Source organism: Urocitellus parryii, chromosome 3, assembly GCF_045843805.1.
Source record: "Urocitellus parryii isolate mUroPar1 chromosome 3, mUroPar1.hap1, whole genome shotgun sequence".
Lineage (NCBI taxonomy): Eukaryota > Metazoa > Chordata > Mammalia > Rodentia > Sciuridae > Urocitellus > Urocitellus parryii.
This window is the reverse complement of record NC_135533.1, coordinates 153,877,930-153,892,945: the sequence shown is the minus strand read 5'-3', so window position 1 is coordinate 153,892,945 and position 15,016 is coordinate 153,877,930. Positions and strand designations below refer to the sequence as shown.

General features: G+C 47.1%; 1 protein-coding gene across 1 annotated transcript in view; it reads right to left on the bottom strand.

Moving 5' to 3' along the window:
* The window catches only part of Bcr (BCR activator of RhoGEF and GTPase), a 141,721-nt gene that overhangs the window by 9,918 nt on the left and 116,787 nt on the right, over positions 1-15,016 (bottom strand). The window contains exons 15-16 of the mRNA XM_026412525.2: positions 13,307-13,404; positions 10,489-10,620 (exon numbers count right to left, since the gene is read on the bottom strand). Coding sequence (XP_026268310.1) covers positions 10,489-10,620; positions 13,307-13,404 — 230 coding nt within the window. The remainder of the gene's footprint in view (positions 1-10,488; positions 10,621-13,306; positions 13,405-15,016) is intronic.

The window sequence follows — 15,016 nt, the reverse complement described above, 5'->3', positions numbered from 1 at the left end:
CCTGGGGATGGTGGATACTGTTTTCTCCCTGTGCCATGGTTTGGCTTGTAATGGGAAAGGCTTCCAGGCCAGGATTGTCCTATGACTTAATTTAAGAGTCAGGCCCAGAAAAATTTAGAGCCCAGCCCCAAATCACACAGCAGGGACCAGAAGGAAGCCTTTCTAATAATTCTGATCTCCATAAGACACTGTCTAGCAGCTGGTCTGCAGGAACCTGCCACTTAATTTCACCTAAATAACAAAGTCTCTTGCCCAGGCCACCTGCCCCCCCATCCATGAAGTCTCTCTAGCTGCTTTTTGGTGAGCACATGCTCATATCAGCAGCTACTAAATACAGCCAAGGATACTGGCCTGGCAATAAGCAGCTCAGAGATTCTTGTTTAAAAAAAAAAAAAAAAGAAAGAAACAACAACAACAACAACAAAAATACTTCCCAGGGTTGGAGATATGGCTCAGTGGTAGGATGCTTGTCAGGCACAATAGGGGCCTGGGTTTAATTCCCAGAACTGCAAAACAAAAAGCATCACCCTGGGTTCTATCCCCAAAGGATTAGAGTCGTGTTCCCAGGTGAGACCTGGAATTTGCACAAGTAGAAACCTTCCCAGACTGGTTTGAAGCCAACACCACAGAACATGGCACACATCATATATACACTTCCTATATGGTCTTCTGTTCTCAGTACCTGCTTCAGGTGATGGTTCATTTCTCCTACTAGGCAAGCCACTTAAGAGTAGGGACCACACTACAGCTCATGATTTCTGCACACATGCAAAAACACACTTGCATGCACACACACAACAGTGTTAAGCGCAGTGACCTGGGCCTTCTGCAGATGATACAGGTAGAAAACAAGGAGGGATTCAAGGGTAGGTCAAGGGGCTCAGCTGCCTCTACCACTCAGGTAGGTGCATCTGGGCCTCTCTCCCTGTATCACAGGCATTCCCAGGAAATGAGCCCTCCTCACCTTCCCTTGTGGATCCTTCTGGTTAACGTTTTCAAAAGATATGAAATGTATACCAGAATTACATAGAAAACCAAAGGGTGGCAGAATCCCTCCCTTAAGGGACTGTGTGGTCACAGGTTCCTACTCTGCATCTACCTGGGGAGGTTTTCAAAGGCCACATTCCAGACCATGGGGAACCTACTCTGAGAAGCAAGGTCTGTGAAGAGGGATCAGTTAATTATAAACCACCCAGAAAAAGAAATCCCCCTAGAGGTGCTCTCTCTCAAGACCAAACCTCAGGCCTCCAAGAGATGCAGAAGAGGGATGACATCAGGCCCTTCCCAGTTCTGGGAACAGCAGAGATGTCCCTCCATACCAGACCAGGTATGACTAGAAGAGACAAGGGATGTGTAGCTGCTGGCTGGTCACCCTAACTTCTGTCCTGGCTGCTCAAGAAAAGTGATGTGGTGCCCTTCTAAACCCAGAAGCACGTTAAACAGGACAAATACCTCCCTTTCCCTTCAGGGAACAGCAACCAAGGGGTCCCTTGCCCTAAAAAAACAGCAGGATTGGCAAAAGCCATGGACAAGTAGCCCCGAGTTTGGAAAAGCAGAGGGGCAGAGGGAGCAGTTGTTTAAGACAAGCAGGTGACAGGGACCCTTTCCCTCCCAGCCGACTTGGAAACCAAAGCCCATTTGCTGGCCCACCTTGCCCCTGCACACCAGGTCTCGGATATGGGTCCACAGGGCAGTGCCTCGTGCATACAGGTGCTTTTCGGCAGAGGCTACCAGGCTCCGTCTTGCTCGGCGGGGGTGTAAGTACTGAAGGAGGCCCTGCATCGCAGCAGGGGCAGACAGTAATTCTCTCATCCTCAGCTCTGCTGCTCTGAGAGGTCCACAGGGGCTGGACAGAAGCACAGTGGCCAGCTCCCAGTCTCTGCTGCCTTTTAACCAGGCTCCAAGGGAAGCCCCACCCCCTGCCTGGCTGGCCAAGGTCGAAGCTTCCCATCACCCCTGCATTCCATTTTTTTGTTTGTGTATGGGAAAAACAACACCCACCCCCAACAGGAGCCTATTGGTTACGGGAATTCCAATGTGTCTTGCTCTCCTCTTCAGCCCAGAAAAGACAAGCTTCCTTCTCAAGTGGCTGTTTCCTGTAGTCTGGATTTGGAGACACTTAGTAACATGTGTGACTGGTCGTTCCATTTTAGGCTAGGAGTACCCTAGAGATTGCCCCAAGGCCTGCACACCCCCCACCTTACAACCCAATAATCACACATGCTACTTCCATTGAACCCAGGGCAAAAAACAACCTGCATGTGGTCCCTGCTCCCCTGAGCAAGCTAGCAGAGTGATGAGGGGTCCTACACAGGGTTCCAACTATTGTCCACTCCTGAACACTGACATCTAGCACCCATCCCTGTCTGGTCCTGATGTTGCTAGGCCAGTTCTTCACCAGATCTATCTGTAGCTTGACATGTTGGCCTCTGGGCATCCAGACCCTGTGGCAGCCCTAAATTAGTGGATCCAGCAGGAAAGGCCACCCTGAAGTTGGCTCTGCTCCAAAGAAGAGAGTGTGCTTAGCAGAGTAGAAGCCGCACAAAGAATAGCACAATGATGAGGCCTGGGCCTCAGAGAAGTCCAACTCCAAACAGCATTCAAGGCTGGCACACTCTCTCATGCAGTTATTTAAAGCAACAGAGAGAAAAAACAAGAGACTGGGATTTGGAAAAACTGATGATGGAAGAGAGAGGATTGGGAAACAGCAGTCACGGAAAAACTGAGGCACTCCGGATGCTGTTGTGGGTTCCCTCGGGAATGCACTTGATATTGAATGGGGACTAGTCAGATCACACCTGGTGGCCTTGATGGATGGTCTGGGTCACTGCTTGTCTCCTCAGGGGTTAGGCAAGGAGTCTCAGAAGAACACTGAATGGTGGGGCTGATGGACAGTTGCCCAGAGTCCTGCCAATAAAACTGTCCAGCATATCCGTCCCAGGAGGGTAAGGGGGATGGGGGAAGGCTCACGCCTAATTGGGGTGGGTACTAAATGAGGCCCTAAAGTACCCCAACTACTCTGCATCGTTGAGGGCCAAGTGCTGCCCTGCTTGCTCTGTAGTCTGTAATAGCCAGATGAGCCACCGAAGATGACCACAGGGCATGATCTCACTCACCCTAGCAGGGGGTTGGGCAGGGCATGACTCAATTGTCCAAAGAAGGAAATGTTTGTTCTCGCCTTACTTGCTTCCTCATAGACAATAGCTTCCTCTATACCACTGTTATGGACCCAGATGGTCCAGCAGGGCATCCCCAGTTACTCCTGTCTTCATGTATTTGCCTCATAACCCACTTACTCCCAGGGTCGGTCTTTGCAGAGATCACCAGAGAACCAATGTACTTGCTGGGAGAGAAATCAGGCCTCCTGCTATGGTACTCCCTACCCTGTTCTCCCAGTGACCCCAATCCGTTCTCTTGGGCTTTAGCACAGCATTTAGAGTCTTTGATTGCAGAGAGGCTCCAACATCACTTAAAAAAAAATAATAGGGCTAGAGGTGTATGGTAGAGCATGTACATAGCAAGCAGATCTTGGGCTTGATCTTTAGTACAAAAAAAAAAAAAAAAAGAGGGGGCAGCCCTACCCCCATGAATGGCTATAATAAAAAAAATGGGACAATAACCAGTGTAAATAGGATACGGTGAAATAAGAACCCTCATATATGGTCACTTGGGATGAAAAGGGTGCAGCCACTGAGGAAAAAGTAGGACAGTTTCCAAAAGTCAACTTGCTGCATGACCCACCAGTTCCATAGGTGTCTACCCAAGTACAGGAATACTCATCCACCCTAAGACTTCTACCTACAAGCATGTGTTCACGGCAACAACAACCAAAATAGCCCCAAAGCAGAAGTAACTCAAGTGTCCATCAACAGGTGAGTAGAAAAGCAGAGTCAGGGGACATATATATGTGGTGGAATGTTATTCAGCCATTACTGATAATGCTATGCATGGATGACCCTCAGAATAACTATGCTACATGGAAGGAACCACTTATGGTGTGATTTTGTTTATGGGAAATGTGCAGAATGAGCAAATCCCTATGGACAAAAAGTAGATCAACCTGATGCTCCTGTTAGAATCTGAGCTGTGAACCCAGTAAGACACACAAAAGACCAGGAGAAATGGAACAGCAGGGGACATGGGAGAAGACAAAATTCCATGGCTTGACACAAACCTACCCCCTAAGGAGAAGGAACAGGGATATGGGAGAAAACCTAGAAAATTCACAAATGGTAACAAAAGAAAGATGACTGAAGGAAGAAATTCCTAAAAGCTGTGAGGCTCCATGTGCCTTGGGTTTTGCTGACTCTGGCAACTCTAGATCCTGGTCTCAGCTCAGGATGTGCTGGGACACCTGACAGTAACTTTGGGCTGGTCTCAGAATTAGGATGCTAAGGACTTGTAAAGTCCTTCTCTGAAGACAGACTCAGTTCCCTCCTCTGTGCCCTCACTTTGCCCTGTAAAAAACGGTGCCATCTGAGCCACTGGTGGCCCCTGCAGCAGGGCCTGGCTCTTGGCACAACCACAATATCTTTCTTTTTGAGCCTCTCTGCTCCTGAACTGTGAAGCCTGGGTTCCCAGGACCCGGCACATCGGAGGTTCTCTACCATGAGGGTGGCACAGTGAGCTCCTGGTGTCGGAGGGGGGACTGGGATAGCCTTTCTTGCTCAGATGGCTCACTGAGGCTCAGGGTCAGCTTGAAGAGGACCCTGACCTGGGTTCTACATACCACCCATATGTGAGGGCTCAGATTCTGAACACTGATGACTTTTCCATAAACATCAATACTTCCCCAGCGGCCCCCAGCTGTATGTTGTATCCCTCTGGCTTTCTGGCCCATGGTTCTAAACAAGTCACCCATCTTTCCATTCTGGAAGGGGAAGCCTTCCACCCTCCCCTTGTGGAGCTCCATCTTGCAAGAAGTGGAGACCTGACAATTCAATCAGTATAGTCATTTGAAAAGCGACTCATCAAAGTCATTTGGAGGAGTCAAAAAGACTGAACCAGGATCTCAACTCCAGAAAATTTTGATGTCTCTTGCCTACAGATAGGCGTGTGAGTTTTTCTGGCCACTGGATTTCCTCCTGGGCCCCTTCCTCAGGGCCTGCTCTCTCGTTTAAATCTGAGCTTCCTCCTATCCTCCCTTGGACACTCCGGGCACTGGGTCTCCCCTATCTGAACTGCAATAGCCTCATCTCACAGGAAGTCTCTCCACTCAACTTCTGAGTCAAGGGTGCCTAAAAGGGGTACTGGAGCGGGGGAGGACAGGGTTACAACATCCCCACCAACTTTTTTTTTTTTAAACAGAGTTCCAACAAAACTTTATTTATGGGTATTGAAAATACTTTCAGCAGCAGGATGTGGAAGGTGGAGCAGCTCTCCCACGTGGCACAGCATGGAAGTCACCTAATGTTATCTGGAACACCTGGACTCAGGAACACTGGGTCCTGGCAAATCACAGCTTTGACCACAGATGACCACAGGTATACCCCACATAGCAAAAAGCATCCATAGGGGAGAAAAAAGCCAGACTGAGGTCATTAGCATCACTGACCCTCCTCCAACTTCCTTCCTCTTGGGATTCCATAAACAAGCCCTCACTGCCAGGAGCCTAGGTCTCCAGGAGCCAGGACATTTGCTGCCTAAACAGTGTGAGTCATAAGGTATTTCACACAGGGCTCAGTTCCTTCCCATTTAATGAGGGCCCAGAGGCCATGCTTCCCATTCATCTCTCTGACCCAGGCAGTAACCAGGGGTCTGGAGTCAGATTGGCCCTTCACCACCACCAATTCACAAACAATGATGATGAGTAATAAGAACAATAATAGCAGCTAACACTGAACAGAACCTGAGAGTGGCACGTCAAGGAGCCCTCACAACACCATGGTCTCCCACCCCAAACCACAGGTAAGGAAACAAGTCTAGATGGGGGCGGGAGGCAGTGACTCACTCAGTTCAAAAGAAGTGTGTTGGGGCTGGGGAACTGACAAAGATTCTCAGCCTGACCAAAGTCTAGTTGAATTCCTCTGACCTCTTTTTTCCAACTCATCCTCATCTTTGGACATGTCCTCAGGAGCACAATTTTATGAAAAATTCTGCTAAATCAGTTTAGTTAGTTAAAACTTTATACCCTCAATATCTGATCATGTTCCTATCCCTTGGGTAATGTCCAATCACACTGGCCTGCTTTAAGCAAAAATTCTTTTTTGGGGGGTGGGGTGGGGGGGTGGGTATCAGGGCTTGAACTTAAGGGTACTCGGCCACTGAGCCACATCCCAGCCCAATTTTGTATTTTATTTAGAGACAGGGTCTCACTGAGTTGCTTAGCGCCTTGCTTTTGCTGAGGCTGGCTTTGAACTTGCAATCCTGTTGTCTCAGGCTCTCAAGCCACTGGGATTACAGACATGTGCCACCACATCTGGTTAAGCAAGAATTCTTTTAAATTTGGTTAGCCAGAATTCCCCTGACCCCGATCGACCTCTTAGTCTTTCCATCTGGTGACCTACTACCCTGTTCCTTGGCTATAAATTATCAATTTCCCTTTATATTCTGAGTTAAGCCCCTAATCTCTCTAACTTCAAAACCCCATTGCCATCAGGCACAGTGGCACATGACTATAATCCCAGAGACTTAGGAGACTGAGGCAGGAGGATTATAAATTCAAGGCCAGCCTCAGCAACTTAGCAAGACCTTCAGCAACTTAGATCCTGTCTGAAAATAAAACGGGCTGGGGATAGGGATATAGCTCAGTGGTAGAGCACCCCTAGGTTCCAACAACCAGTATCCAAAAAACAAAACAACAACAAAAAAACCTCCATTGCCATTCTTTCTATACCTATCTCAATGGTCCTGGAGAGTCTTATGGTTTTCATAAGTATAATAAATAATTTTATTTTTCCCTGTACTGGCTGTCAAGCCCAGGGCCTTATGTGCCCTATGCAACTGCTTTTCCACTGAGCTACTACATTCCTGGCCCTTTTTAAAGATTTGAGACAGGGTCTCCCTAAGTTGCTCAGGAAGGCCTCAAATTTGCAATCTTCCTACTTCAGCTTCCTGAGTAGCTAGGATTGCACACTCAGCTTAAGAAAAAAAATACACACACACACACACACACACACACACACACACAATCTCCATATACACACATCTCTCTTTCTCTACACACATACACACGAATGATTAAACCTGAGATACATCCCCAGTCCTTTTTATTTTATTTTTATTTTGAGATAAGGCCTAAGGTGCTGAGGATCTTGCTAAGATGCTGAAACTGCCCTTAAACTTATGATCCTCTAGCCTCTGCCTTCCGCGTGGTTGGAATTACAGAACAATTACGTTTAATAGAGCCCAAGGGTCAGTGGTGCCAGACAGGTAGGTGCCTGTAGGAAAGACTAGCAAGTGAGAGCTCTCCTTGAGCTGTCCCTGGAACACAAAAGGATGGGAAAGGCAGCCTCCACCCACCTCCTCTGCTCATCCTTGACATGTGATCAGGCTCCTCATTCTCCATTTCCCAGGTGATGTCGGATCAACTGACTGACTTACCTTCAGCAAGAATCCCATTAGGCTGGTTTGGCCAGAATCCTCCTTACTCATGATGTTGCCTTTTAGTCATTTTCAATTCACTGACCCCCATCCTGCTCATTAGATATAACATCCCACTTGTGTATGCTATATTTGGAGTTGAGCCCATGTTTACACTAAGATTTCTCTTCCCCTATTTCAATAGTTCTGAATAAGACATGTTTTTACCTCTTTCACTACTTTCCAGCTCTGTTTTTTCTCTTTTTTTTTAGACCGGGGCAGGGTGCTTAGACTGAAAAGAAAGCACGTGCAGTGCACATAAAGAATGATTTTGCTTATATACGGTAGCATTATGGAAAGGGGTTTCAAGAGAGGGCTTACTCTGATAAAGAAGGAAGGTGAGTATTAGTTCTGTTCTCTTTCCCACTGAGACCCCCAGGTAGACCCCCAGTAACAGAGGCCTGGGTCAAATCCCAGAACTTCAGTGGTAGAGGATTCAGATGATTCAAGTCAAAGACTAGAGGAATCTGAATCTTCCCTTGCCTTATTGGCTAGGTAAGATGCAGGCTGGGAGCATGTCTAAGGGCCTGGGATGTGGGTGAGGAATGTTTGGGGCTGGGGGCAGGTGCAAAACATGGAGACGAAGAAGGGAAGCTATGCAATGGGGGCACAGGTCAAGAGATGATAGCTTTATACTCTGCTCACTTTACCACCCAGGTTCCCCAGAGTTTTGAACAGGTGTCATGGTTTAGATCTGGAATGTCATCCAAAGTTTCATGTGTTCAGAGGTGGGATTTTTCAGAAGTGATTGAATCATGAAGGCTGTGACCTCATCAGTGAATTAATCCATTGATGGTTGAATAGAGGTAGGACCTAACTGGAGGAAGCAGGTCACTGGGGGTGTGCTCTCGAAGGGTTTATCTTCACTCCAGAGAAGCTTTCATCCACCATACCCTTCCACCATGGGCCTTTCCTCAGGCCCAGAACAGTGAGCTGGTTGACCATGGACCAAAACCTCTGAAAGCTGTGAGCATAAATAAACTTTTCCTCCATCAGGTTGTTTCTGTTAGGTTATTTTGGTCACAACAACAAAAAGCTGTCTAGCACAGCAGGTTAGGGAAGTGTCCCCTCACATATCAAATGCCCTCTCTCAAAAATCTGCTTCAGGACCAAATGAGAAGCATGTGTGCTATGGATTGGATGTGATTTGACCCCCCAGGATTCATGAGCTAGACATGTGGTCCTTGGTGTATGAATATGGAACCTTTAAGACATGGGGCGCATAGGAGGCCCCAGATCACTTAATCCTTGGGAAGGATTAAGATGGGACTCCTGAACTCTCATGAGAGTAAGTTCTTATAAGATGGAGTCTGACCCCTAAATTGCTCTCTGGTTTTCTGCTCTGAACTATGATCTCTTCTTACACATGCTCTCACCATGATATAACACAGCCAAGGACCCTCACCAGAGGCTGAACCAATAGGGCTGCCCCAGCTTGGATTATGAGCCTTCAAGACTGAGTTACATCTCCTCTTTTTCTCAATAAGTAGACTGCCTCAAGTGTTTCGTTATAGTGATGAAAAACGGATTAAAATGACACACATCAAAGGACCTAAGCCATAATCATCACTCTAACTATAACTGTCACTTGATGGATGTGAAAACACTTTGGTTCCCAGAGGCGGCCAGCATCACGATGCTCTTGGGATGGCAAAATATAAAAACTGCCTTGGTATCCAGCAAGAGCAGTGCTACCCATTTATGTGGCTGACTCACATCATTGGATTCTGTATAAAGGTCAAGAGGGTGAACAAAATCTATGTGGTGGGGCAGGGACAAGTTGGTGAAAACATTTATTGCTTTTTAGACATGGTCTTAAGGTATCGGGAGTCCCAGGAGGCCCTGAATCCCCAAGTTCCCTGAAAGCTTCCATGGTGGAAACCCGGCAGGAGTGTGCAGCTCCAGAGAATGTGGCTGGCCAGGGGTCGGGATAGGGTGGGACATTCAACCTTAACATCTGCATGAGGAGAATGTGGGCTTCTATCTGCAAAGCCACAGATTACTCAGGGAAGAGTCACCTTCTCCCTATGTCATTCCAGGCACTCAGTGATTTTTACTTCTTGCCCTTGGGGTAGGGAGGTAGGGCTTCTTGGTGAACTCTGTGCTCCTACAGGCATTAGGAATGCCAAACCCTCTCCCCCAAGGGCTTCACATGAAGAGGTCCCTGGAGAGAGAGAGTACCCTAGACCCCATTTACCTCCAGGGCAGGGCAGGATGGTGCATGGGGGAACTAGCTGATCTGGATCTGATACATGTGCTATAGGAACATGCATAAGAGCTTTTTCTCAGCTGCCCATGCAGATATGTCAGGCAGAACTTCAAGAAATACAAGGCTGGCACTTTCTGAAACTGGTAGTTTTCAGGGATGAACAAACTTCTGAAGGACCAAGGGCCAGGATGGTTCTCCTTGACAACCAGGAGACCCTCTATATGGACACATATTCTTGGCCTACTTGGGCGCTCCTACACCAACTTTGGGGGACCTTGCTCAGGGGTGCATCAGAAAATTGGATCTAGACCCCCAAAACAGAAGTCAAATGAGTAGACTCTGGGACTCTTATAATTTCCCAAGAAGAAGTGGCCCCATAACTACCAATTCAGTTCATGACACTACCTGTTCTGCCTTTGGGCTCTCCTAAGGCCATGGAGGAGCTGAGGCCTCAGCTGGAAAAACAAGTCTAACAGAAATTATGTTGGGAACAAGATGGGACATAACAGATTCTCAGACAAACAGGAGCAGGAAAGGACCTGTGAAGGCACGGATCTAGGCATCCCAAACATGGTAGATGCTTCAGAGCCATCATTGACCACCCGTCGCAAAAGCTAGGCCATCTCAATGTCCCCAAAAGCCTAATGGAAAAGCTCATGGAGCATCTGGACTGGGGAAAGAGGGGCAGGCAGCCTCACCTGGACTTGGCCTTTCCCCATGAGCCGGTCTGTGCTCTCGCCGTCTTCTTTGGCAATCTTTGTTTTGTTGTAACACTTTTCGTAGCACAGTATCCGCAGGGTCTGGGAACCTTCCAGCTCTATCTCAAACTCCTGTGGCCCCGAGAAAGAAGAATAGTTGCAGGTGAGCAAATAGGTCTAAGTGCATGGTGGTCAGTAGTGCTAGGGGCTGAAGGGGACCTGAGCCATAGCTCCTGTGCCTTTAGACCTTCCTCATTTAGCCCTGGGAACTTCAGGACCAATCCCTATGGTCATCACTGTCACTATAGTGTGGTGTTCCTGGGGGCTCTGAATCCCTCTCAAACCTAATTCAAATGCTATAAGCCAGCATCTCCAAGGGTGGTGCCATACCACTGGTTTCAGACTCTCAGGTGTGTTTGTTAAAATGCAGATATTTAGGGCTGGGGATGTGGCTCAAGCGGTAGCGCGCTCGTCTGGCATGTGTGTGGCCCGGGTTGGATCCTCAGCACCACATACAAACAAAGATGTTGTGTTCCCCGAAAACTAAAAAGTAAATATTAAAAAAATTCTCTCTCTCTCTTAAAAAAAAAATGCAGATATTTAGGCAGAGGTTGTGGCTCAGTGGTAGGACACTTGCCTAGCACATGTGAGGCACTGGGTTCAATCCTCAGCACTACTTAAAAATAAATAAAGTTATGTCTATCTACAACTAAAAAAACCATAAAAATGAAATTATTAAAAAATGCAGATATTCTATGATTTGGGGCAACAATATCATGGGAACATGGCTTCATTTTTAGGCAGTGAAACTATTCTGTATGATATTACAATAGTAGATACATGTCATCATGTGTGTCACAATCCATGGACCACATGTAATACTAAGGGTGAGCCCTAACTTCAACTCTGGACTTTGGGTGATAATGAAGTTATTATTGTCGGTTCACCAATTATGTGCAACACATGTTCCACTTGGGTGTTAGAGTTTTAAAATTTTTTAGTTGTAGATGGACACAACTTCTTGCCCTTGGGGTAGGGAGGCAGGGCTTCTTGGTGAACTCTGTGCTCCCACAGGCATTAGCCTGGTTTCCTTCTCTGCTGTGAAGGATGTTGGAGGCAGCTTTCTTTCTTTCTTTCTTTCTTTCTTTCTTTCTTTCTTTCTTTCTTTCTTTCTTTCTTTTTATGTGGTGCTGAGGATCAAACCCAGTGCCCCATGCATGTAGGGCAAGTGCTCAACCATTGAGCTACAACCCCAGCCCTTGGGTGTTAGATTTTAAAATGTGAGGGGAAAAGAGCAGGGGAGAAGTTAATATGGGAACTGTCTTTTTTGTCAATTTTTCTGTAAACCAAAAACTGCTCTAAGGAATAAAATCTAAGTTAGGGGTGTAGCTCAGGGGCACAGTGTGTGTTTAACAATGTGCAAGGCCTGGGTTCATTGCCTTGCTCTGTAAAATAATAATTAAAAATAAATTCTATTTTTTTTTAAAAAGGAATCCATGGAGGTGACAAAGGAAAGATGATTTGGAATGCTCTCCTGGGTTTTCAAGTTTTCTGCTCTGGGTGTGTGGGGTTAACTTGCTCCCCCTATCATCCCTTCCATGCTTGTACCACCCATGCTTATACCTGCATGGGCTATATAAGAGGAAAAATGGAGGAGGGTGGGGTGGGGGGGGAGTGGCTATTTCTGAACCTGAATGGGGATGAAGAGGCCATGCCAGGATCCCCCTGGATGATCTGCATGCTTGCCAGGTAGCCTGCTGCTATGGAGCCCTCCAGGTGTGAAACCTCCCTGATGCTCTGGCTGCTGACTCAAACCTGAACCTTTTACACCCTACCTACCACTCCTTCTTCATTGACTCTCCTGGGTCTTCTGGCCCCCTTGCTGTCTACAAAGCCTTCTACAATGGTTAACGTGGAACTGACACCTTGCTCCCATCTCAGAGCTACATGCACAGGTAACTGTATCAGTCTCCTATTTAGGTATTACATCTAATGATCAAAGAGAGCAGTGGACACTGAGCAGCAAGGAGACCTGGGTTCTGGTCGCTCACTTTACCGGCCACACGGTTTCCTTCTCTGCTGTGAAGGGTGTTGGAGGCAGCTTTCTTTGGCCCTGCTGTTCTACCTGCACCATCAAGATCAAAGATCTTGAGGTTGTAGCTGCTGTGGAGTCCGGAAATGGCATCTCATAGGAGCCTGGGGACTTAATAGATACCGGCCTCTTTGCAATTGTGCTCCCCACTCCTGGAGGCCCAAGGCCAAAAGTTCACACAATAGTTCTCCAAGGTTGAGGAAAGCAGAGCAACAGACTACACAACCCCGACACCCTGAGACCAGCAAACAGGACCCTTCAGACTGAGGAGACCCAGGGAGTAGGCCTGCAGCCCCCATCCCAGCTCCCACAAGCAGAGTCCCAGGCTTCTCGAAACTGAGAGGGTCATGGAGAGTTTATTCCAGCTTCTGAGGGAGCTCATTCCAGCTTCTAAGGAAAAACATGGAAATCAACCATAAATACTAAGCGATAACAAAGGCAGGACAAAAAGCCCTTTTAAGTACTCTTTCTAAACATTTCACTGGCAAAATTGCTTGTTTGTGGTGGGGGTGGGTGAGTAAAATTCTCAGGAACATGGAGATAAAATCTCTTGGACTTAAATCTCTTTGATATGTCACCACCCCTCCTCTCTAGGAGATTCCTGGAATGCTGGTGGCACAGCCTTTGGAGGAAGCCTTAGGGAGCCCCTGGAGGCTTAAACTCTTCTGGAAAACATCCTGGCCCTGCCAGGCCGGGGCTCTCATGGATGCAGGACTCCTTACTTACCTCATTCCAGTTTGGCTCGGTTGTATCCCTGTAGACACGCGTCTTTGCTTTATTCACAAAATACCCAAAGGAATCCACCTCCAAGGTACAGTACAGATCTGTGGGAAGATGACAGGAAGATGAGAATACTTTTCTACATCACACACATTTTCCATAAGAGCAGGTATTATTTTCAAAATCAAGAAAAAAAAAAGGTCTTTACTTTTTCTCTTTTTTAACATTTTGTTTTAGTTATAGATGAACATAATATCTTTGTTTTACTTTATATTTTTTTAATGTGGTGCGGAGGATCGAACCCAGTGCCTCATGCATTCAAGGCAAGCGCTCAAAAACTGAGCTATAACCTCAGCCCTTTACTTTCTTTTTTAAAAATAAAACGCCAAACCAGTGGCCAGTGTGAGCACCAGCACCTCAAGAAATGTCCTTGCCCTGACCATGAAGCTGGGAAATGGGAACTCTCAGAATACTCACTGACTTGATCACTTAGCAATCCCCAGCAAAAGTCCCAGAGGTGATAAGGGCCCTTTGCTTGGAGGAATAGATAGAGATGAACATGGCACTGAAACCTTGGGGGGGATGCGGGGGCAGGAGAGCACTGCAGAGAGACCACAGCCTAGGTAAGCTACCTGATGGGGGATGACAGGTACGGGTCAGAGGGTGGGAGGAGCTTTTATGACCTGAGCAGACCCCATCAAAGCATGAGGGCACAGGGAACTCCAGGTCAGTGTAGAAAACAGGAAGCAGCTCAGTGCTGGGAAAGTTGAGGGGTACAAGAGACGAGGGAGGGGAGGTCTGTGGGTGAGTGAAGCTGGACTGTATACAGAGTCGGTGGCTGTAAGTGTAAGACTGGAAAACGCCACACCACACGACACAGATTACCAAAGAGTTTTCCACTTTATTATAAAAGGCTGTGTGTCTATATAGGTCTAAGGAGAGGTCGCAGGGCTGAGGTAGATGAGAGGTCGCAGGGCTGAGGTAGATAACAGGTCGCCTGTTTATTGGCAAGCTCTTCCATGTCAGTTCCGGAGCCCAAGAAGTTAATTCTAATTGGGGCTAAGGCTTCCCACCAGCAGGGTTTGAACATTGACGCAGGCGGGAACGTTTCACGCCAGTGAAAGAAACAAAGAGGAGAAAGAGGGTCGTTAGATGCCATGCTGGGGTTTTCTCTGGGGTGCTGCTGCCATTATATGTTTTCCCAACAGTAAGTGGTAAGTGACAGAGTTTGGATTTTAGAAAAAACACTGGATAGGAGTTGTAGAGGCTTTTTTTTTTTTTTTTTAAGAGAGAGAGAGAGAGAAAATTTTAATATTTACTTTTTTAGTTTTCGGCAGACACAACATCTTTGTATGTGGTGCTGAAGATTGAACCCGGGCGGTACGCATGCCAGGCGAGCATGCTACCACTTGAGCCACATCCCCAGCCCGTAGAGGCTTACTTATCAGTCTAGAGAGGAGGATGCTGCTGAGGACCTGGATGAAGGTAGCCAGAGATGATGCAGAAGTTCCACTGATGGAGAATATCCAACTGACAGTGTAAGGTAACAGGATACTAGTTTCTAGGTTGACCAGAAGGGTGGACAGTGGTGCCACTCCTCAGGCCAGGACATTAAAAAAAGAGAGTAACAAATTTGGGGGCTATGAATGATAGGTTCTGTTTGGAGATGTGGAATGTAAAGTGGGGAACACTAAGGAGATAAATGAAAAAGTAAGA